Raw genomic sequence first — 24,927 nt, 5'->3', positions numbered from 1 at the left:
AAAAGATGCAACAGTAAACAATTTTCATTGCTCAAATGTCCTTGGATTTTCACACTCTTTAGCATAACTGAATGAAGGCTGGGTTGTGTAATATTCCATCATTTGAATATATTTTCAATAGGACATTTTCTTGCGTGTGGGCTCATTTTTTTTTAATCACAGCTAATTTATCCATCGCCTCAGGAGTTCTTAGCATTAATTTAATGGTTCTTTGCTTGTATGACCTTTCGCTTCAGTCTTCAATTGCTGAACAGCAACCCGAACATCAGACTACTTCTTTTGACATCAAGTTAGAGTTGCACAATATATTTAATGGTTTTAGTACAATCAAGTTATGTATGAAAAAGAAATTTTGACTCAACGTGTTGAGGGCCATTGTCGTTATCGCTTCATGTTTTTGTCTTGGGAATATTTTGGTCGCCGCGGTACATTATTTATTCAACAACAGGCCAGCAAACGACACAAATGAGAAGAAATGTGAAAATGCAAGTCAACGTTGACTGTGGTATCGTAAGCAGCATGCTACAGGTTGAATTTCTGTCAAGGACTCTAAAATGGCATGTATGCAAATGCTTCACTCTGTGTGGGAGTTTCCTGAGCAGTAAGGAAAGTTATTAATAGTGTCATACAGCAGTGAGAAATATCAAACCTGTGAGAGAAACAGTAAGAAAACAACATTTTTTATGTCTTAATGCCAGGCAGGCCTGTTTGTGCCTTGATATTTTAAATATTACTAGAAGTCTTCTTGTGCAGTATCTACATGGTTTTGCAGATATGATTTGTGTGCATGCGGTGACATGCAAATGCCCATTGTCTGGGAGGTGTACAGAAAGAGGTTAATGTGCAGGAGCATTAACCTTGCCTCCACAGGAATTGTAGTTTGGTGATGCAAATGAAATTCATCACCACCTGAGGAAAAACAATCTGTGTCTCCTGTGTCGATTAAGAGTCCTCTGTCTTTTCTATGTGCAGCAGATGGAAGTATGAGCCTAGCAGGAGCAAGTATGATTTGCTTGTGTTATGAAGGAAGAGGAAAGAAAAGATACTTGTTATTTTTCACGCATCCCGTCTATCAGGAACCCCGTACATGTCTGACGAGAGTATGAATATATATATTTGTGAACAAAAATGCTATTCAGTTATTACTAGACAATGGAGTTTCATCAATCAAGTGAAGGACAGCTGTTGCATTCATCTGTACACAGTTGATGACCACTTACATACTTAAAATCATACTATCTATTATATATATATATAGTGCATGTATACATAACCTACTTCACGTGACATGTTCTCAATCAGTAGTGACAGCTTTTACATGGGAAGTAGACTTTTTTTCTAACATTTTCAGTTACTTTACAAGTGCTCCAGTCAAGCAAGGGATGTGGTGGCAGTGCATTCTTCACCAGAAGCAGTAGTACAAGGCACTCATACAGGAATAGATCAGCTCAGGCACATACTGGGAAATGCCAGCTTTGTTTAAGTGCTAAATGCCTTTCAAATCAGCTTGAGTTATTTTTTCCCTGCATGTTCTTCCATATTTGTGCGTCACTGATTCCCACAGAAAATTATTAGCAAAGATAGAGTATGGGACTGTCCAAATGCCAAAATAAACAACACAGACACACACACACACACACACACACACACACACACACACACACACACCAAATTGTTCTATTTCGTATGCATCCCTCCTGAAAAAAAATAAATTAATATAATCTTACCACACTAATTAAGGATATTTGTAAACATGTGGGAACGCCAGAACAAAAGGCAGCATGGATGCAGTGGGGTGAAGGAAATAACTGTCACGCAGAGCATCATGAGACGGGCTCATATTTAAGCTCAGCATTAGCTCATTAGCTCAAATTGTAACAAATTCCTTCATTCAAACACAGAAATGACATTTTTATTCTGGTCAGGCTCAGCAGGAAGCCCCTAAGAGTCACCATTTATGGCACAAAGTCAGGCTGACGGGATCGATGAAAATCAACGGAGAGAAAACATGTCAGGACCGTCTCTGCCGCGGCAGTTTCTTTCTTTTTGTACGTACAACATAAAATAACATGTTAGCATTCACTTTTCTCAACACATACCAAAGAATTTCCATTCATGTCTCCATTACAGACTGAGTGAATGAATGAACTCACACTTTTCCTTTGAGTGTTTTCTTCTTCTCCCCTTTCCACCCTGATGAAGCAATGCTCACTTTATGTTATTGCCCCATATCAAATTATGATGATTTCATTTTACCTCTTCAGTGAACGTACCTCTTGGTGGTGGAGAACAGAGTGTAACTGCTTCTCCTGTTGCTATTTACCTCATTACATTGGTGCCTGGGACACTAGTTGTACATAACTATTTAGTTTATCGCTTTTTGGATGTTGGAAGCAACATGCTGTACTTTTGTTTTGCAGAAACACACCTTTAAAAATTGCTTACCTGATACCTAGCATAGCTGTGAGTTGGTGGTTGCCAGTTGTGCCGTGACACTGTGCCTATGTCTGTTAGGTTCTGATTTCTGTTTGTGCTTTTGCTGCAGGTTTATAGAAAAAATTGTGATACTTCGCAAAATATCCAAGAAAAGCTATGCCTTGTGTTTACTGGAGGACTTGATGCCGCTAGCTTTGAATACCGGCCACTCACTTCAAGGACAGTTTATACCCAGTGGTGCTGTAGCTGCATTTTTAAAGAGCCTTTGCACCCAGCACTAGAATCGTAGCCTTTTTTCCATTCAAATGCAAGATATTTTGTGACATCCAGAAACTGATGTCCTTCAGGCAGCTGAGCAGGGAATCTAAAGTGCTGATGTTATCAGGAGATGGTGAAATGTAGAGTTGTGTGTCATCCGCGTACCTATGATGATTATGTGATGCAGCTAAGTAGACGCATGTGAAGATGAGGTGATGTGGTGCCAAGGAGGAAAAACTGAACTGGCATTTTTGTATGTGTTAGTAGTCATACAACTTTCTCGCTTATAATATCGTTGATTGTAAGGTTGGAGATTGTTTGGTAGCTACTTAGCACTGGAGGGTCTGAAGTGTTCTTTTTTAAAAGGGGCCTTCTAACAGATGTCTGTAATAAATGGGGAAAAATGCCACTCCGGAGAGAGCTGCTCACTATGGTGAGTAAACATCTGCTAAATGACTGAAAACAAATTTAAAAAAGGTTGCAGGGAGTGGATCAAGGGGAGAGGTGGATGATCTAATTTGGCTCGTAACATCAGTAAGCTCACTGAAGCTCGCTATGGAGAAATGTTTAAATGTGACTCCATGCAGAGGTGGACTAGCATCAAAGTGGCAAAACCATTAGTTATTTTTGGGAAGTAACTTTGTATAAGTAGCTGGAGGAGGATTAGTCAGTTGGTTAATGACTGAGACAAAGAAGTTTGGATTGTTCGTGTGGCTATCAGAAAGATTTGACAGAGGAGTTTCTGGCTAGTTTCATATTTCTGTTGCAATTCAGGAGCACAGATTATTTGTATTGGAGCTGTCTCTGTCAGTCTGGAGTTAAGTTCTTCACCGTCTCCTCTCAGCTTTACGGCAGTCCAGTTTTAATGCCACCGTTTCTCCATGGAGCTTGAATTTGGCCAGAAAGTATTTTGGTTCTCGGTGATGCAGCAATGTCCGTACTTTTCAGCAGATTGTAGTTAAAAGCGGCAACAAGATCCTCAGAGTTAGCGTTTTAGTGGAATGGCTGTCATTGTTTTCTAACAAATCTACTTGAGTTGACCTCTTTTGTGGTTAATGTTACTTCACAATAAAGACAGCAATGATGTTGAGTAGTACTTCCTCTGACATCAGTATTCAGGGAGATCAAGGGAATGGCCCATTGATGGCTGGGCTCAGTAATATGATGAGTCGGGACAAAAGAGCAAAGAAGGTTGATGAAATGGACCGTACTCAAGGAAGCAGAACTGTCATTGTGGATATTGGAGTCACCACTTCTAATTACCTTATCATAATTAGAGCAAGTTAAGCCGATCTGAAAATATAGCTTTAACACTACGTTTATTCTGCCTCACTGTATGAAAAAATAGTGTAAAGTGGTGATGAAGCTTCAGGAAGGGTAAAAGAACCAGCTGCATCCGACCATGTTTCATCAGTGTAAAGGGCATCCAGTGGATGACTGTGTCCGTTTGTCGTGAATGTCTTATTGGTCGGAGAACACATGCAGTGGAGGGCGGTTTTCAAAGCCAGAGAAACACGGGTGGGATGTAGGGGCAACGTAATGGGTTTAGTTGAAATTAGATGTAAATTGGTACATGTGGCACCCCTCGTTTCCTGTGATCGAATATCAGAGATAATAACTGGTATACTTGTAGGTGATGACTTCACATCTGAATGCATAAATGTATGGGCAGTGGATGCAGCTGGGGTGGAGCTGCTGCACAGATATATGAGCAGAACGAGCTGCAGCTAACAGAGATTTAAGATTTCACCGTCTTGCTTGACACGACTTTCCAAAAAACTTTTAAAGCACTTATTATTATTGTTGATAGATGCTGTAATAGTAGTAGTAGTGTTGTTGTAGTAGGTGTAGTACTGTAGGAGTTCTGATAGTGGGATACAAAGCATTGTGTTATTGGATTTTTAAGCTACATCACAATTTGCTGTTTCACCACTTTCTCTGAATTAGGCTATCACAGACTGCAGTGTAGGACTTTGAGTGGATCGTATGAGAGCAAATAAAAGAGCACAGAGGCACTTTGTTATCTACACTCAGCACCACCACCGGCTGATGTTGAACGTTTCATAAGCTTCCCATGAAAGCACCTTTTGTTGCCACTGTAGGACTCACTGTTACACTTATCACCTGGTATCACCTTATCACCAGCTGGAACTCGCGGTCTATACTGTGTTGCATAAGTGTTGCACTTAAACCTCTTTCTGTATGTAATTACTGAGGTTTTGAGGAGGTTAACGGCAGCAGTGTAATAGCCCAACTCCAGTCCAGCCCCTCGATAAAAAAAGCTTCAACAGTGTCACACTAAGAGCTCTCACCATAGCACTTACACCAGTGTACAGCAGATGTAGTTTAGTGCCACACACATTATTAGCAATATGTATAACATATTAGGTGGGTTTGTTTATGTCTAATGTCTCAGCTTTGTCAGATTTCTTTCTATCAGATTTTAATTTTTGCATATCAACTTCAGAATTAGGGCGGCAACGGGATGTGCGGGTATAGAAGATGAATGAATGAATGAACTTCAGAATTAAGAAAAGCACAAAGGGGAACAGAGCCTGATGATGAGAAGTGAGGACAAGAATGATGAAGGAAGAGAGCTTTCGGTAGGGTGTGGTTTAGATGTGACGACAGTGAGAGAGGCAGCTCTTTGTTTGAAAGCAACAATGTCGGCTCCTAAAGAGGTTAGTGTAGAAGCTGCTGTAGCATCAGTCATATCAGAACTGCAGAGTATTTCTTCATTGAAAGAAGAGCAAAGAATGCCGCCGAAGGCTTTTCTCAATGGAAAACATATTTTCACTCTTCTCTCAATTGGACTGTGAAGAGTCCTGCTACAACATCATACGGCTCATTGATGTGATTGGCTGAAGTTAGCCGGTGATGGACAGTGATAGACAGATGGTTCATCCAATCACCTGCCAAGTGTTTTTTGAACGTGCCTGCCCTTTTCCTAACAGTTCCCACGGACGACTTCCCAGATGGTTCTGTGTAACAAACCATCTGGTGTGTCAGCAAAAATGCTGAATTTTGATCACCTCAAACATATTGAAATACAATTGAAGAAACATTAAAATCCTATGAAAAGAGGTATGTCCTGTTTGTCCACTGTAGTAATACAATTCGGTATTGATTTGTGACATGGAAACTATAATATTGCAGTTATTTTCAGTTCATATATGAATGTAAAATAAGTGCACATTAACAATCAAATAGCTGTGCTACATGAGGACAATTTTGCATAATTTTTTAATCACAATTTTCAGTAATATGGGCACAAGTCAGTCACAACCGTGTTGAAAATAACATTGGTTTTGTGTTATTCAAATAATAATTTCTTGATGGTCCCTAATGAAACCCCTGTGGTAATGATCCCTAAGAGAGTAAAAACACAAGGTTTTTTTGGGTTGATCAAACACTTAATTTATTACAATAACTCAATACTTTTTATTTTATTTATTTTAAATTGCACCAATATTGAAGAACTTAATACCATAGCTGAGCAAAGGTACATGATGGGATAACCGTTAATTTTTAGAATATAATATACCATAAAACTGTCACACTACACAGCCCAAGTAAATATATAACATAAGTCTTGTCATTTTTAGAAAAAAATCTTGTTTTTTTTGTCAAAATTTTCAACAAAGGCGGCAGCCGACAACACAGAGCTGACCCGCCTTTGAGTTAGATACGCGGGACGACCCTGTCTGTACACTCCTCCTGTCTCTCGTCTGTTATGTAGGGGTGAGGAAGCCTCCCCGTGGCCTGCTGTCACCCCACTGTGTGTAGGTGCTTCGTTGCATCTTAGAGGCTTTGCTGTTTCAGGCAGGTCCTCGGAGGAGGGGTGCATAAACAGGTGTGCTGAGCGAGCTGAAATTCCCATATTCATTCATCTCAGGAGGTCACCAAGAGCTTTGGTGTGTCTGGTTTAGTCAGGGTCCATACACACATCATCATGGTCATATTGTGATTTGTCATCACATGATTTTTTTGGTCTTTATTGTTTGTTGTTTGCTGCTCAAATACTGAGGATGCGCACACACACACAAAGGCACGTGTGTGTCCACACACAGACAGACACACACAAACCCCATCTCCAGTGAGAAGAACTTTTTGAGTGGCAGGTTGGTGGAATGGCGGTCTCTGATTGTGGTGATAATGGAATCCTTGTGTCATTACAGATAGTGCCTCAGGAAATGGCAGAGAATTGCTTCTGGATCAAAGTCAAAGAAGAGAAGTTTGAGAATCCTGACCTATTTGCTCAGCTCTCCCTCTGCTTCTCCTCGCAGAGCAAAGGTAAGGAGGCGTCATCTCTCTTCACCCCTTCCTTAATTAATCTACACACACATGCTTCATTTAGCCTCTCCGGCAGTAGATGCCAAGCCACTTTCATCTTGTGACACTTTAAGAATTTCTCACTGAAATGTTAATTATCTTTAAACCAAGCACTTTTTCCCACTGCATTTGAACACCATCTATGTATGCTCTCAAGTCAAATCTCAGTGCCAATTAGGGATACCAAGGCTCTCTGCAGTGTTTGTGTACTTGTGTCTTTGAGAAAGCTGGAAATGCAATGTGTGGCTGCTCATTGTGTTTGTTGTTTGTGCGCAGTGAGCAGTTTCAGATCAGCGTTTTTGTGTGTGCACGTGGGTGTGCACAGACTTGAACTTGTGCATACACTATATCTGTGAACCGGGAGCGGTTATGCTTGGTTTGCTTCTTGCCTTTTCCAGTCCAGTAGACCAATCCTCCATCAGGGAAGGCGGGAGGCTTTTGTGAAGGAAGCTCTGGGAGTTTTCTTGTCCTGGCCAGTTTGTTTCTCAGATACACAACCAGGCTACCTAACTTGCTGATGAATAACACAAGCAGTACAGAGCGGGTTTTTTTTACAGAAGAGGGAGTGTGAAGGCACTTGATGTATTCTTCCCATGACAATTTGAGTATTTTTCCACTTCTTTGACAGTGTGTGTATACGTATGTGTGCACGACACCCCTCTTATTCCAGCAGCAGTGGGAGGGGAGAAGTCCTGTCAAGCGCAGAACAGTCAAATCTGAGCTCTGTCAGGGTGTGCGGACATAACTATACAGAGTCCTCCAACTTTTCCCATACACTATACCCACCCTCTGTTTGGACACCAGTCAGCCCACCAGCAGCCTCTTGCTACATCTTTCTCACAGCCTCCAGGTCGACAAACTAGGCTCATCTCTTTTTGTTCTGTGAAATAAATAGCAATTTTGCCTCAGCTGCCTCAAGGTGATTTGCCGGCATAATACAGATGGAGGGCGAATGTGGGCAGGAAAGAACAGTTGTTGCAAGGCTTAATGAAGTGGTAGGGATCAGCCTTTCCGTCTCTCCCCAGAGCGTATCTGCCAGACTCTATATTTTTTGACACATGCTCTGTGACATTTCTGAAGTCCCCGACAGACACCTTCGCAACACCTATTTAATTATTTGAATTTTCATTGTGTTCTTTTATTTGATTCGTAAATTGTTATTGAGGGGGATGCAATTAGCATTTGGTGTTAGTAAATCAGCAACGTGTTTGCAGAGCACCGCTGCCATAAAGTACATCTTCAGATGGATTCTTAAAGTGAAATACGACTTAACATTTGGAGTTGCGCAGACACAGGGTTTTAATTCAGCTTTAAATGTCCTTTTAAATTCTTTATTAAATTCACTTCCTCACCCACTGGGCTTGAAAAAAAAAGCTCTATAGATAGTCCATGTTCCCGCTGGCAGGGTAGGAATTCATGATCCAGCATTTCCCCTGGGAGTTACCTTTGCTGGATCCCTATCAATTACCCCTGCAGCGACTTCACTGAATCAGCTCTTTTCCCTCTATTGTTGAAACAGAACATGATTTGCTCATGAATGAAAAATGCTGTTTAATGTTTGATATCTACCCCCACCCCACCCATGTCAGTGAAGTTGAAAGTCAATGAGAAGGGCTTTGATGTAGATGGTATTGCAAAAAAAAAAAAAAAAAAAAAAGCTTCTAGATGGGATCTTCCCAAAATGAGATAGTTGTTCATTTGTTTTTCTCTTTCCGCCTTTTCATGATTCATGCAGTATAGTCTTTCAAACACATCTGAGGATGTGGAGCAGCGGGTGCGCTCGAACATTAAACGTTTTGTCAGATCGCCGCCTTATTTCCGCTCTGAATCTGACCTATTTGGGTAGCGAGTCTCCCTCCATCTCAAGCTAAATTGGTTAACCGGTACTGGTGTAGTTTAAAGCCGCGGTGGAGGTTCAGGTGGAGAGGCTTGCAAGATGAATTCCTGTGGTCTTGCACTCTCATTGTAACCTCTCAGAGTAACCACGGACCATAAATCCTTTGTGCTGATTTGACAAACAAGTCACTGGTGAAAACTGACTTCATTTGTCTGGGATATTGCCACCTTTTTTTTTTTTTTTTTTTAGTAGCGCACACACACACACATACACACTTGTTGGTATTTCCTTTGCTTCTTTGTGGTACCTCCATCTTTGCCACATCTTAGACGTGGATATTTATAAGTAGAGCACACTTCAGGGGACTAGTGTATCGTGAAAGATGAGGCAAGCAGGTGTAAATGCCTTCCCTGCAGAGCTGCCCTCAGAAAATGGTGCAAAAAGGCTTCTGTTAACTCCACGTTCCTTGGGATTCTTGCTTGTTACTTGTATTGTTGAAGAACAACACTTAGGCAGTAAAAGCAAAAAAAAGAATCACTTTAACAGCCCCCAATTTTCAGATGCTTATTGCGCTCAGAGGCCTCTAAAACAACTGAGAATGCAGGACTGTCATCTCCCCTGCTGCTTTTATGAGTCTCACTGTTTAATGAGTTTCTGCAAGAAAAGGAAATGATAATCAAGAGGGATTTCAAGCTCGGCTTCAATCTTCTAAAAGTGGCTTTTTACTTTTTTCCTTTGACATTTATTATAAGATGTTTCTGCGGCCTGATTGAAAATTCAACACATGTCAGTTATTAGGTACTCTGAAGGCCGAAGACGTGTCGCTGATTGAGCCATACAGGCAACATCAAGTTGCATCTCAATTCAGGACGGCGCAGGAAAACCAGCTTTTAAAAACTATCAATCCCAAATCAGATACACTGGAAACGTTTAGAACCAGATCCACAATATTCATCACAAGTAGCTCCGCAAAAAAGCAATTTACACACATATATGAAAATATAACCTCTAAAGCCTTAAATTAAGGCAGTAAATCCGCACAGATCTTTCACTCAAAATCCGTTGCATTGCGGCTTCACACCTGACAGAAAGCACAGCTGTTTCTGGTCGCATACGGCCTTTATCAAGTGGAAATTAGATTTTTGATTCAGATTAAACAGTTTCCACATGAAGAGTGTTTTGCTGATGTAGCAATAAAGGCACAGTGAATTATCCTTCCAGTGTAAGCTAATGACTTAGAAACACTAATGCGCTAAAAATGACAATGAAGCTTCATTTAAACTCTGTGATAAGTCTTGTTTTTGAGCTGTAACATGGCTCCATTGTTTTTATACAGTGAGCCTTAATCCACTTTGTAATTTTGAGATTTTTCAGTGGCATGCTGCTGCTTCCTGTTGGAGTGTGGGGAAAAAGTAGCGCCTTCTCCTGCGAGATGAAAATGTGTTACACTTAAAGCTACAGCTCAGTCACTGATGTCAAGGCAGGTATTTCACCTTTGGCACCATTGCGTGCTTTGTGATGAGAAAATTGTTCCTACCCACGCGCAGAGCTCAGCAATCTGTTATCAGCGACACACATCTCTCTTCTTCTCATCTCTCGCTAACCACCCCGGGTTTTCACATCTTTTCAACTTGTGTACGAGCCGTCAGGCGGGCCCTGTAGAACAACAGACGTCATAGTTATTTTATTTCCCATTAAAACAGTTTCCTCCCTCTGCTTTCTTTCTCTGGTCCGTTCGCCTCTTCTCTGGCCTCGCTCGGCTGTATCGGCTCTCTCCTCTTACTTTAGCCTCTTCTCCATTGACTTGGTTCTCTTTTTTTTTTGTTCTTTACCCTCATCTCCCCTCAGTTCGCTTTATCAATCAGTGGGTTGTGCCTTTGTACGGCTCTTTGGGATCAAATCAGATTCACTTCGGGATTGAATGTGTGTAGCCATGGCCTGCTGCATTTGAAAGGCAATTCATTCAGCTGGAACTTTGCAGTTCAATTTGAAACAAGATTGATGTTGGCAAACTTCACACCCCCTTTCTCCCAAAATGTTTCCTCCATTGCACACACCAATTGCTGATGGACAAAGGGCATATGCCACTTTGTAATGGTGATGTCTGGGCTTCTCAGCAGAAACAATGCAACAAAAGATGAAAAGTTACTCCACAACAACTGAAATCCCCAAATGTACTGTATATTTCAGTGTATAGTGGAAATATTTGTTAATTTCAGATGAAGTAAGTGAATGCATATATTCAGAGCTCACGCTGTTTTAATCATGAATATATCCTGAATTTATTTTTATTTTTTCACCAAGTGGGTTGTTGGGTGGCCCAGTGAATTAATACATTTTATGCTTGAAAGTCAGTCTCACTTCTGCAGAAAGAGAGAGGCTTAATGAAGATGGATGTACATCCTGAAGGAGGAATCAGAGGCTGTAGTCCACCCCTCTGAGCAGGGTCGTTGAGACTGTCTTTCCCAGCATCCCTCTGTGTTAATGATGCTGAGGCAGCTAATGAACATGCTTAGCCAAGTGCTTGTGGTGAACAAGGCCGAGGGGGACGGGTAGAAGCGTTACCAATCCAAGAGAGCACCTTTGGAAATAAATCTAAATATTTGTCGAGGGAGAGAAGGAGACAGAGAGGCATTAAGTAATGGTGTAACGGTGAATATCAAAGCAGCTCTTCGCCTGAAGAATTTTAAGCAGGTTTGTGCGCATCATGTGTGGTATTTCCTGTCATGTCTTTGATATATAATCCATGAAGCAAAGTAAAAATGTCTGTCAGATTTTTTTTTTTTTGTACCGATGTTTAATTAATTAGTGCATTTAAATCGTATTTAATCTTGAACATGTTTTGTTTTGTCTTTAACTTTTTCTTTCATTCTGTCACGACAACACGATAAACCCTCCAAAGGTCAGCCCTTCAAAGGTAACTTTGTTAAAACCTTGCTTCAAGTGATGGCTGCAGTCGTCCTCCCCCTCATCACATGGGATTTGATCAAAACCCTCAGGAGTTCTCCTCACTCTGACACCCATTTTCCTTTACCTCTCTCCCTACAACACCACCCCACACACACACACACACACACTCTCCCCACTGAGCCAGTGTGGTGTGCACACCAGCGGATTCTCAATCCCTGCTACAAAGCCCCAGCAGCAGGGCGGTAATGACCCTGCCACAACAGCAGTAATGATGGAATCAGTGGGGGGTTTAGCTGGCTCTCTGACTCTCCCTAATAAGTCCCCTAATAACTCTGTTAACATCAGGGCTGACCCGACCACCAGATCAAACACACTCACGCATGGCCGGCCACCTCACACGACACTCAGCAACCTCTTAGTCGGACAAGAAAACTGTTGCTGACCAGCGCGCCGTGCACTCGGGGCCCCACGGTGCACGTTCAATAAAAATCTATGGAAGCGAGGTTTGGCCCAAAGAACACAGTGGGAACAATAACTGCCACTCAAATTATTTTAATCCTGTTAAGCTGTATTCATTCACTAACAATGCGCCTTGTTGATAGAAACCTTTGAAATGCTTGTTGTTCTTGGGAAAAAAATAAAAAATAATATCCCAAGACTGCTGTTGGAGCTCTGCCTTCTCTGATAGTCACAATGTAATAAAGGCTTTTGTCTAACGAGTTTAAGCTCAACTCAAGACACTGCAGCCCACTGTGGAATAGTCTGCCTCGTATTAATAGCATGTGTACAATGATAAGCTTTTGATATGTTCCATGTGAGAGTGTTGGGGAGTCAGGCTTGATGGTTTACCACGGTTCCCTGGAGAGCGAGGCTGTTTATTACTGATTCTGTTAACTGAGAGGAGGGCGCATCCACCAAGGCAGCTTCCTGTGCGTCTCTGCGCAGGGCTTTTCTTCTCCTCCTGACATTGCTCCCTTTCTCTTCTCTTATCTCGCCCTTCTCCGCTTGCTTCCTGAAATCATCTCTTTGGACATGGCGGTGTCCATCTGGCATCGGAGCCGGCCTCGTAAAAAAAAAAAAAAAAAAAATCCACCCACTCACTCTCCCAGGCTCATTGTTTAACAGCTGCAGTCTCCCACAGACAAGATCACAATTGGCATTTCACCACATACACATTTTGTAAACTGTCATCAGTGTATGTGAGTGGAGCGATGCTTCTCTTCCCTGAATCGTTTGGATGACCTCAGACCTTTCCTCACGCTAGTAAATTGTGAATTGTGGATTAAATGCTCATCATTACTTGAAGCTAACTAAAGAGGATATTATCCAATTTTGGGCAAGAAAACCCTCAAATGGTACAATTTTTCCCTCATTTTCGACGGAAGGCCATTAATTGCTGGCACAGGCAGGAGACATTTGTCTCAATAAAACACAAAACACCCTGATGTTCATTTCTCTCTGTTTGGGGCAGCCAGCACACTGTGAATATCACAGGGTCAGCCATTTTCCTTGCTCATCCCTGCACATTTTTAATATATCACATATGAATGGAAATTAGGCCCTTAAATATTAATGACAAGTAATTGGTTTATTGTAGGAGACTATATTATGTGCGTATGCATCTGTGTCTGCGAGAGGGAGAGCGAGCGAGCGAGAGAAATTTCCTCTCGTTCCTCCTTCATATTGCCTTGCTGTGATGTCCCACTGATTTTAATCTTCTCTTCTCAGATGAGAGCCATTCTGAGTATCACAGTGCACTTTAACTTTAGCCCTCTGAATATTAGCTTTCTTTGATACCTGCGCTTACAGCCTCCCAACTCTACACCCTGCTAACTTTTATGTGCCTTCAGGTACACTGTAATGTACCTGTAAATCTGTCTCCTCAAAAATAAATATCCCCCATGCATCTAAATATTTTATTTTTTTTCCATGCTCGCTCTATTGGATAGACTCAGCTAGCACATGTTCGGGATGTGTCAGTCTTTTTAATCTAGTTCTCTAGCGGCACCTCAAAGTGAAGATTTTTGTCTCATTTGCGCTTGTAATTAATCAGCGTATGCATTTAATTCTATGTCGTTAATTTTACTTTGCTGCTGTTGCACAGGCATTTTCTGCATCTTCATGGCAAAGTAAGTTTGTTCTGTCTAGAACTGTTCTGTCAACAATACTTAAACAACCCATATACCTTGTTCCAAGTATGCACACATACTGAATACCAATAGGTCTGGAACATGGAGGCTAAGGCAGAAAAGTCTGTGAAGTGACTGTGTTCAAACAAAAGGACACTGAGTACCCACGAGTTTCTGAGCTTCATCCCGAATTCATCAGCTAAAAACCTAATTCCTCTTGATGGTCGAATGTTAAGCTTCCATGTATTTTGGGCTCATACATAATATGTTTGTGCTTTCACATCAAGACTTGGAGTATCTTGACCATATTCCTGAGTCCATTTCCATTACATGGCATTTACCAGTATTTCTCTATTTGTTATATCATGCATATATAACAACCCCCCCCCCCACCCCCACCCCCCCACCCCCACCCCCCCACCACCCCACCACCCCAGACAGTATTAACCTGTAACAGTGCAACATCAGTCTAATATATTCAAAAGAGAGATCCAGTTTTAAGGCAGGATGCGTTCAGTTTGTACGTGTTTTGCAAGGTGTGTGTATTTGTGTGCGTGTCCTCCCGCAGTAAGCATTCAGTATCTGTGCGCCTGCCTAATTGAGTGATAGGATGCTTATTAACACTGGGACTTGCGTTTAAAAAGAGGACAATGTCAGCACTGTCACTGGAGCTTTTCACATGGAAAAGCCCCAGTGGAGCTTCATTAACTCGCCCCCATGATCCCAGACAGCAGAATATGGAGTGCATATCTAATCCAGCTCAGAAGTATGAGTACGAGAGCGGTGGATTTTATTGGGAATACTTGATGTGCGATGGTTCGCTGTTCACTGTGTGGAAGTGCTGCTGCGCTGGTTTGGCCGTTTTTGAGTGCTGCATGGAGAGGTTCTGTGAAAGTCGTTGCTTTTTATTCATTTTGAGTCATTTTCAGACATAAGTCTTGACAAGAAATGCTTCAGATACACAGATTTGTCGATAATTATCCCAAGAGAATGAAAATGTATTTTCTTTTGCTCTGATTTCTTTATATTTTGGCAGCCTTTGCACAAATCCATTCAGAGTAAATCAGTGACACTCAACATTCTCTGAGCAACTTCTACGGCTTTGTTTTCATTCTTCTTGCTAGGTATTAATTTCAGGGGCGGATAGCTTTTGTTCTACTTAAGCGATGGTTGGTATTTTTTTTCTCTGACAGGCCTGTAGACACAGTTTGTTTTTCAAGCTGTTACAACTCAACCACCCGCTGTATTTCATAATCTCCTCTTAAATGAGATCGAACACAAACTCTGTCGGCCACGCAGTTAACAGAATTCATCAGTTGTAATTGCACATGTTTTACTCGTATCTCAATTTCGCACTTGTTGTCTGACTCCGACCTCTTCAAAATGCACTTTAGATCCGGCTCCATGTTGACTCGTGATTTCCATACAGATCAAAAAGTGCACACAAGTCCCGTTTCTCCACCGGCTAACACAAAGCCTGCCGGTGCGCAGTAGCCCGCTGAGTTTGTTACATGGCATTAAGTTTAATTTGTCTTTGAGCCTCTTTGCTGGAATTGGTTTGTGACTACTAGTGGGCCGGGGGGTGACACTCCACAGCCAATCTGGCTGGAAAGGGACAGAGAGGAGACAGAGAAGCACTGGGGGGAAGAGAGCAACCGTGATGTCACATGCAGGATGGGTAAACAATCAGAATCGTGCGTGTTCAAGATGGTGCCTCCTTGAATATAAACAATCATGACTTCTAACGCCACGGCGAAGTAAATTACTACACAGACAGAAAAGGTTGAGATGAGGGAACGGGAGAGTGAGGTAGACAGAGAAGCCTGATTACAGATTGTGATCCACAGTCGACTGAAAAAGGGGGTAAAAAAAAAAAATACAGAAAAAGCAAAGCAACAAAAAAGCAGATGCTGAAGGGAAATTGTTAAAGCTGAGACCACGAGATTTCAGAAGTTAATGATGTTTGAGGCGGCTTCTTTAGATATTGATTTTTGATTTGTTTTAGCATAAAGGCTTGGAAAAAAATATATATATATATATTAGTCAAACCCAAATAAAACACATGAATAGCTTTCAGTGTCTTCTTGTGCTGAATTAGTTGTCCTTTCAATAATAATAATATGACATTTCTGTCTGCAAACAGGCGAAATGAAGCCGTTCTCTTGTGAGGGATAAATAGTGGAAAGGTGGATAGGTTGTGACCAATAATAGATAATACACACACATACACACACACACACACACACACACACACACACACACACAGTGAGGAAAAAAAGGATGTGCAGTCCAGCAATGTACAACAAAATTAATGTGGAGTTAAAACATGTCACTTCTGGATTTCCATCGTGAACGAGAGCTTTTTAAAGCTTTCCTCTGGCCCTGGAGGAGACTGAGCACCACGTCTCCACGGCAGGCACATAAACTGTCCATTGCACTTTTCTCCGTTTCCCTTCAGGATGCACATATCAGCACAGTTAGCCTTTGCTTTTTACCTTTTATTTATTTCCCCCTTTCTTGTGCTTGCTCCCCCATCCTCCCACCGTATCCCTGCCTGTATTCTTCACCTCCCTCACCTCCTTGTCATCTCCCTTGAACTTAAAGTCAGAATCTTTTCCCCCCTTTTTTTCTCTTATTCTCTTGCTACAGTACATTTTACATCTGCCTCTTTTTTAAAAAAAGTAAAGGAATTTCAAGTTTTCCTTCACTTATATTTCCACTGTCCAGACTTCTGTCTTTCTTAAATGAGGAAGGATGGCAAAAAATAATATTTCAAAGCTTCTGCTAATGAATATGTTAATATGACAGGCGTGCATGGTTATTTTTGGACTTTGTTTTTATTTTCCATATGTGATACTTCCTTTTGTCTGTCTTCTTGAAGCCTCCTCTGGAGAAGATGAACAGTGAAATGATCATTTAAAATCTGATGTGTTAAATTGAGAGAACAAAGCACACAGGTACTTTTCTGTTCAGGTGAAATAATACATATATATGTATTGTGATAAATCACGTGTTTTTAATTGTTGCAGTGCAGAAGCCTTGAGGGGGAAGACTTTGTGAATTGGAGCATTTGCAGCTTGTTTCATGCTTTATTCCCTCCTTTGTTCTCTCCTTTTGACCATGTTTTATTAAACACACAGTGCACACTGCAGAAAAAAATCTAAAGCTGTGCCGTGATAAATGTACAGCGGACTGAACAAGTCTGCTGTAAAGTGTGAAACATTATGTTAATGTTGTTTCTGGCTTGTTGTTTGTCTTCGGTCCGATCTTTTACCATAGAAAGAAACAGAAAATTCACTATCTCTGAGGCTTCCAGGGCCTGCTGTGAAGCTACGTTCAGACTTAGCCATGTTAGGCTTTAGGTCTTTCAGTGGTGTTGCACTGTTATTGCACTTTCGCTCCACCCACACAAGCAAGTAAATGGAAACTACATCAGTAACACTTCAGGACAGAGGCAGGTTCATGGGAATTTTGCATTTGCTTTTACTGTATACGTGAGCACACCAGAGCCTGCTGTAATACTACACTACATCAAGCACATTTCCTCGAAACATTGACTTGGTTTACATTAAAATCCACAGTGTGCAGGCAGAGCACTGAGCAGTGTATTCCAGCAGGTATCATCTCCACACTCTGTCCAGACTTTTGACCCCAGTTGCTCATGGCTAGATGAGTGCTGACGGGTGTCAAGTGCGTGTATAAATGTTTCGCTGTATGGAAAGTACAGGTCCAGCTTCAGTTGGAGACTGTTAAGTGGGGAAGCTGATGGTTTTAAAGACTAGGCAGATTACTTTGACTGTGTGGATTTGCATTAAGGTGTTTCTGCTCTCATGGCCTTTCTTTTCACCTTTCCAACTCTCTTCCAATCCATCTCTGGCTGAGGTAAAGAAGCTTATTAACCTTTCTGAGGCCACAGGCATCCCCGGGATGGAAAGACACTACAGACGTACTGTGTAAGACAAATTAACCTTAGAGGATTGATACGCCTTGATTTTAATTTTAATCACTCTAAGCAGCGAAACACATTGGATATTTTATGTCTGATGTGGATGTGAAGAACATATTACACTTTTTATTACAGTTCAGCCATACTGAAATGGAGACTTTAGCTGGAAGAATAGCAATGTGAATGTTTTCTACCTTGCGGATGTCAATCCACACGCCTGGATTATGTCTTATAACCTTTATTTGTATTCTTGTTATTTTCTTTTTTTGTGTTTAACCAAATTAAACAGACTGTTAGAGATGCATCACTGAGACCCTGCAAGTGTTGAGCCCTCTTACAAGCCACTCAGATGTTCTAAAGAAAACATCACAATAGCACGCAACAGAACAAAACTGACCATGCAGCTCTACATGCATTCACCCTCATTTCCCATGAGTGATTGGTGTATATAGGCCAGGTTTTTCATTTTGGAGGTGTTTCCGTCTCTCAACAGTTCCCTGTCCCAGTCGATCTGGGGCAGTTTCTCCCAAGGAAATGCAATGCATCATTTACAAATCTGCTACTGCTGCATCTATAATTGACTATCTATAATCGGTTGTGTGAAAACCCCCCTGCGATGCAATTAGAGGTCCCGCAGAGAGGTGAAAGCTAGTGAAAGACAGGTACACAAGGGTCACCTTGTAACCCATTACTCTGCCCCTGACATTAGTGGTCCACCCTCCAGGAGGGTGCTACCAGGGAAAAAAACAAGCTGCCTTACAGTACCCTCCTTCTTGGCTCTCCAAAGTCGAAATGAGTGAGAAAACAAATAGGAGCATTTGTTGTTTAGTTTTTGTTAACGCGTCCTTAGCTTTGCATAGTTTTAATGGATGCAGTAAGCAGCAGACCGTAATGAGCACTGATAACAGGCGGACAAGAGGACCAGTGAAAATACTCTGGGGTTAATTGGTTGTGTTGTCACGGTTGTAGTTTGCCTTACTCTGCTGGCATTAGCCAAAGCTAGCACAGTGGTGGAAGCAAAGGCCTGTGCCAGGATGTGATGAGCAAGCGGTGTAGTGGATGACTAAGCAGGGCACGCTGGCCACTCAAGCCCATGAATCCCTCTCCACATCTGAGGCTGGGTTTGTTCATTAAAGGTGTGGGAGACGGTTTGACCTTAGGCAAGTCTCGGATGACCCCAATCTTTGTAAATGCTTCATTAGCTTTGCTTTTCCCATACTGACTGCCTCACTTAATCTACGCTTCGACTTGCTTCACCTAAGTTGTGTACATAGTTTGTTTGTGTGTGTGCTGTCGTGTGCACGTATTTGTATGTGTGTTAATGAGGGCTCCTGGTGGTGTGTAATTAACACAACAGCAAATGTCCCCAAAGGGTAAGATTAACGTTGAACACATTAGACACAATGGAGCCCGGGAGATACTTTTTTTTTTTGGCAATTAAATGTTTTGTGTGTGTGTCTGTGTAAGTCAGACCATAACTCATGTTGGCATAACTGTATTGCTGCCACTTCTGTCTCTCAGACGCACACACACACACACACACACACACACACACACACACAAACATGCTCACACAAAGCCAGCAGTCCCTCTGGATTTGTGGGCTCCTCACATGCAGGCTGGCAGGATTCTGTCTGCCTTCCTTTCCCGACCGCCTCCTCCACACAACCTGGTCCAACAAAGATAAACACATGCTGGGTAGATTATTAGAGAAGTACCAAGGGCCCCGCAGCAGAGCAGCCAGTGCACCATTGTGCTCTGAACGTTGTGGTACCTTGTAGAATCCGATGCAGTCACCCCCGGGGTGTTCTGATACATACTTTGACACAGGTGGGCGCTGATACCAGCATGAGAGCTACAACAGACTCCAGTGACATTTCATTGTCAAAAGAAACTCCCGGCACATTGTTTTCACTAATGGAATTGCTGTTTTAGATGCTCTAGCAGCTTGAAAGGTATGAATTGAAAACTGACAGTTTACAGATATATTATACAGATAAGGTACATGAACTGGCGGCCTGTGGGCCACATCTGGTGCGCCAAAGCTTCCCACCCAGCCTGCAGAATATTAATGAAGTCAGAAAATGCACACATAAACATTAACTCACCAGTGGAAGAGGCCCAGTCTGTCCTGAGAGTGATCATTGATTAGCTTGCCAACCCCTGACAACGAGCCAAAAAGTCTGTAATTCATAATTCACCCGTTCTACAGAATCAAATTATTCTCCAACTCCATCCTCTCCGCTCCGAAAACCCACCATCAAGCCACACAGCTCCCAGGCCGGCCATTCCCTGGAGCCAACAGCGGCGCGTTGGCCGGACTGCTGGAGGTATCTCTGCAGTTGTTTGGGAATCTCTAAGCTTTCTATTAGACTGAAGAAGCATCACTTTGGTTCATTTTTGGATGGCCAACTGTTTTATTAAGTCTCAACTGAGTATTTTTGTTTGCTTCCTGAGATCCTGAACCGAATTTCTGTTTGTCTTGTATTGAGCAACCACTGCCTCCTTTGTGGAGGTCTGAGAACATTTTCTAGTTAAGTATCTAGTTATCATTATGGATTTTTCATGTTTTTTAGGAGTCTGTTCACACCAGTATTGGCCAATAAAAATAGCACACAGTGTCTGGATAGAAAAATTCTGGCCCTTGGACAAATGTAGTTGATGACCCCTGATATACAATATGCACATATATTAAACATCAGCTGCACAATGTACTAAGTGACAGAGGCAATCGTGAGTAAGCGAATGGCCATAACTGATTAAGCACCAGCACTAACGGCTAGGGTGTATTGATACGCATGGTTTTCTATTTGGATTATCAATTGCACAATTACGTTTATTTAGCCAATCAGCTTTTAAATTTAGCTTGAGGTTGTTTTAGGCTTGTGCAACCTGTGCACCGGTCAGCAGCACATTCTATAGTGATTAATGTCAGCATGAACGGTGCAGTGTTTAAGATTGTAAAGTTCAGGCACGTTTGGAACGTGAACAGGATTGTTGTGAATAATAATTATCTGCTCTTGTTTGCAATTTGCAAACAAAGTTGCAGTTTGCCACCTTTAGGCTGAGTGCTCCCACACCTTTGAGGTTTGTGAAGGCGTTGTCATCACGCTGTTGTTCTCTTCGCTCCAGTAAGTGTTATCAGTAATGTCATCCAGCAGCGACTCTGAACGTAGTCGCTGCCCAATGGTATCACCAAATAATCAATAATTAGATTCATTTGTTACTATTCTGGCCGTTCATTTTAACCGACTGTGTGTTGGTGTTTGTTGCACCCCTGCTCTTGACAAATCTTATCTGCCCTGGTGACCCCGTTGGGCGAAAGAGCTTCAACATGTCGATCCAGATGTTCCAAAAAGACACAAATATGCTTTTATGCATCTGCCTGTTGTCTGTTGCCCAAATAACAATTTATTACCAGACAAATATCTGGTATTATATTTGAATCCATGCTTGGTTGTGTATGTTTATGTGTGGTAGGTGCTGCAAGTTTGCATTGTTCAGTGAACAGGTGAGCTAATGGTACAAGCTGACCTTGTTGAGTGTGCTGTGTGACGCCGACGCTCTGTGGAACTGTTGTTCCTTTGTGACACTCTGGTTCTGAGAGAGAGCGAAGATTCAGGCAAAAGGATATATAACTGCTTCTCATTTAGCAATATAGCAGGAATTTTTTTTCTCCTTCATCTTGTTATATGATGTCATTCACAGGATTGTCTCTCTTTTTTCTGAGCATTTCTCACTAGATTTGAAGTTCTTAAATCACTACTATTAGCAGCTGTGATACTTCCTTAATTCACTCATTGTATATATTCTTTATTTGTGGATATAATTTGGCAACATGCTTTTTGATTCAAACATCAGAGTGGAGAGAGAGGGGAAATATACGAGAGCGAGGGAGGGTGTGTGAAAGAGTGAGCACCAGAAAAGAAAAAGAATGATTCGAGGGTGAGAAGACAGACATCGACTGTGCACACACGAAAGAGATGTTTTAAGAAGTAGTATTATTTGAGATGAAGGGAGTGATAGAGGGAGAAGGATGTGATAAGTGCAGCGGTGGAGGCTGTTATTGCTGCTAAGGAAAATGATAACATTTCTCAGCAGAGGATTTGTGCATACAGCACCACACTTTCGTCGACTTTATTGGATCAGGAGTAAGCTGCAAGATTTCTAAATTATCTTCCTTCACTGGCAACAAGACGTTACTCTCTTGTTACTTTGGTATTTTGTTGATGTCATTGAAATGTGTGTGGGTAAGCATGCATGCATGTTTAAATTAGCCAACGTGTAATTAACAGCGGTGACACCTATGAAGTAATTGTATGGACACACATGCACTCTTGACAATTCTGTGTTGCACGTAGGGCCAGAAATACACACTTGGAGGCACACACACACTGGCCTTGACAGGCTGTATGCACTGGTATTATTGTTCTGTCTGTTGTAATTAAGAAAAACACGGTGTCAAACCAACAATCAACATTGGTTCAGCGGTGTCTGAATTTTTCTGCACTGAATGTGGCTTGATGTCAGTGTCCTCCAGCACGGAGAGAAAATAAGCCCTAATTAATGTGATGCAGTCTCTCCAGAAAATATGAATAGCTCTTTGCTACCAATACCACAATTCAAGGTCTCTAAAGCAGTTAATCGCCGATCAGAGATGGCAGGTCAAGGGTGTATTGCTGCCTTCCAACAATCATCACTGAGCAAGCTGCAAAACCTGGAAGAAAGATGTTCCTGCTCTCTAGTGCTCCACCAAGTCAGCACAAAAAAATCCGTCACCTGCAACATGCGAACTTGTCATTTCACTGCTCTTTTGGAGAAAAGCAGCATAAACATGCACAGAGAGGTGAGGTGTTGATGTGTACTTAGCCCAGCAAGAAAAGTGTGAAGGTGTTAGTGATTCTCATCTAAATGATGAAATAATGGCAAATGCCTTCGACGAGTATCAGAGAGCAAGTCGTGTTTATCTCAGCTTTTCTGTAAGAGAGCCAAAAAACACAAAATATATATGATGTTAATTTATGACATTACAGGAGGAAAAAGGCCAGTATTCACCTTTGTGACGCCAGCAAATGTTTGGTAGATTTTATTTGATGAATTAGTAATTCTTTTTTTTTTTTTTTCCTAAATTGGAATCGATTGATTTTCTGTCAGCCACAGAATTCACTGAATGACCAATCTTTCAAACCCTAATTTATATGGACGCAGTGAGTTTGTGATACAATTATAACAATATAATATTTATTGTCTGAAATGAGTTGCAGAAAGTAGTTTTGCTCACTGAACATGTGCCTTGTCACTGCTGAGATGTGACTTAGATATACAGCCACAAACTCAGTTTCTATGTGGGACACACTGATACTTGAACTTCCTTTGGTGAACATTCAAACAGCCAGTAAATATCAAGTAATAATCAAATTTATCAGTTTTCATGTCATCAGTAACAAAGCCTCTTTCTCTGTCTAACAACTTGCTTTGGTATACATTGTTATTACTATTACTTGAGTAGTACTAAAATGTTTTTTTTCTAATTGTTCTTGAATTGTGAATTTAGTGATCTGAATAAAACTGTTCAGAATAAGAATAAAAGAAGCATAACAGCAAACATTTCTTTAGCAGGAGCACATAAGAAAATGTAGACCACCACAAAGCTTCAGGTTGTTTTGTAATCTTTGACTCTGATGATGCATCTCATTATATCCTCTTCCCCCTGTCCGCTTTAAGTGAAGCCTGTTAGTCATTTGCATGCCATAGAGCCTTGTTTTGCTTGTAAGAATAATTTATTCACATATGTTTCCTGTCATCATTCCACATGAGGTGCTGCAGTCACAGAGTTTTTCTGCCATTAGGGGGCACTGTGATACAGGGCAAATGCTGAAGCCTCTCTGAGGTTTGAATCTGTGGGCTGTGGAGGGAAGTACACATCCTATCACAGCCTCATTTGGGCTTTGGAAGTCATAGACATACCTAATACAAGCCAGCACCACATATCCACCATCAAAATTTCATCAGATCACACAGTGAGGGGTTTCGATATGTTGTGACAGGGACTGATCTGGATGTTTGAACTGCGCCGGCCCAGAATCGATGTGAACTCATTTTCTGAAGGAATGAATGAAAGTATTAACTTCCACATGTTTCATTTCTCAGAGGAGTAAGTGTATTTCAATGCCACGGTCAGCCTGTTTTTTTTATCCTGTAATGGTTTGTGTCAAAACCAGTTGAACCTTTTCTCTCAGGAGCTCGTCTCCTCGAGACCGTGAGTTTAGTGTTGGATGTCATTGAGAAGATTAAATGTGTTTGGCAAAGGAACGTTCACTGCTTTGGTTTACAGTGTCTGTGTGGAGACAGCTTAGAGAAACATTTAGCTGAAGGAAAGGCCAAACTATTCCTTAAAAATGTAGTGTTTGTATCTTGAAATGGTAAAAGGTTATGTGACAGACAGAGGTAGTTAAAGACAACTATGCTATCAGGAACACAGGGGAGACTTTTGAGATTTCATAAGCTGTATTATTTTGGAAAAGAGCATTTTCTTGTACAGTACAGCTGCTTTGTTTTTAACAGTTTAACAGTTTCAGTGAAATATGTAGTGGACATGAATGATTTCCACTATTGTTTTTTTATTTTTAGGCTTTGAAATGTGTGTCTTGCTAATGCTGAATATCATCAGCGATCATACGGGCTTTGGAACTGAGCTGTGCATTGATTGCCTCTGTAGAGCCCATGGCATGTGCAAGCGAACCCCGTGGAAAGGTGCTCATTGAATATTTCACAACAAGCCAAGTGAAAATATATTCGCAGCACCATTGACAATTCACACCATCCAACCAATTCAACAGGGTCATGCCTTGTTAATATCGATGTGTCTTTCCAGAAATCTTCAGTCAACTTTGACTGTCGGATTCTGAAATCACAGAACGTTGGTTTAGTATTTTTCTATAACTGATCCACTGATTGTTATTCGTGTGTAAGGTGCATCAGAAATGGTGATTTTCCATCACTCTGCTCTCGCACGCCCCCGCCTCACCTGGTGGCTCGTGCTCATTCAGCCTGTCCTGAGACATGGTCCTCGCAGTCAG

The 24,927-nt window shown here is 41.6% G+C and overlaps 1 protein-coding gene across 7 annotated transcripts in view; it reads left to right on the top strand.

Moving 5' to 3' along the window:
- diaph2 (diaphanous-related formin 2) overlaps positions 1 to 24,927 on the top strand; it is a 372,410-nt gene that overhangs the window by 141,548 nt on the left and 205,935 nt on the right. For all 7 annotated transcript variants that reach the window (XM_076739474.1, XM_076739476.1, XM_076739472.1 and 4 more), the window contains one exon: positions 6,873 to 6,987. In XM_076739474.1, coding sequence (XP_076595589.1) covers positions 6,873 to 6,987 — 115 coding nt within the window. The remainder of the gene's footprint in view (positions 1 to 6,872; positions 6,988 to 24,927) is intronic.

The sequence above is a fragment of the Chaetodon auriga genome, chromosome 9 (assembly GCF_051107435.1).
Source record: "Chaetodon auriga isolate fChaAug3 chromosome 9, fChaAug3.hap1, whole genome shotgun sequence".
Taxonomy (NCBI): domain Eukaryota; kingdom Metazoa; phylum Chordata; class Actinopteri; order Chaetodontiformes; family Chaetodontidae; genus Chaetodon; species Chaetodon auriga.
This window is presented reverse-complemented; position numbering and strand designations above follow the sequence as displayed.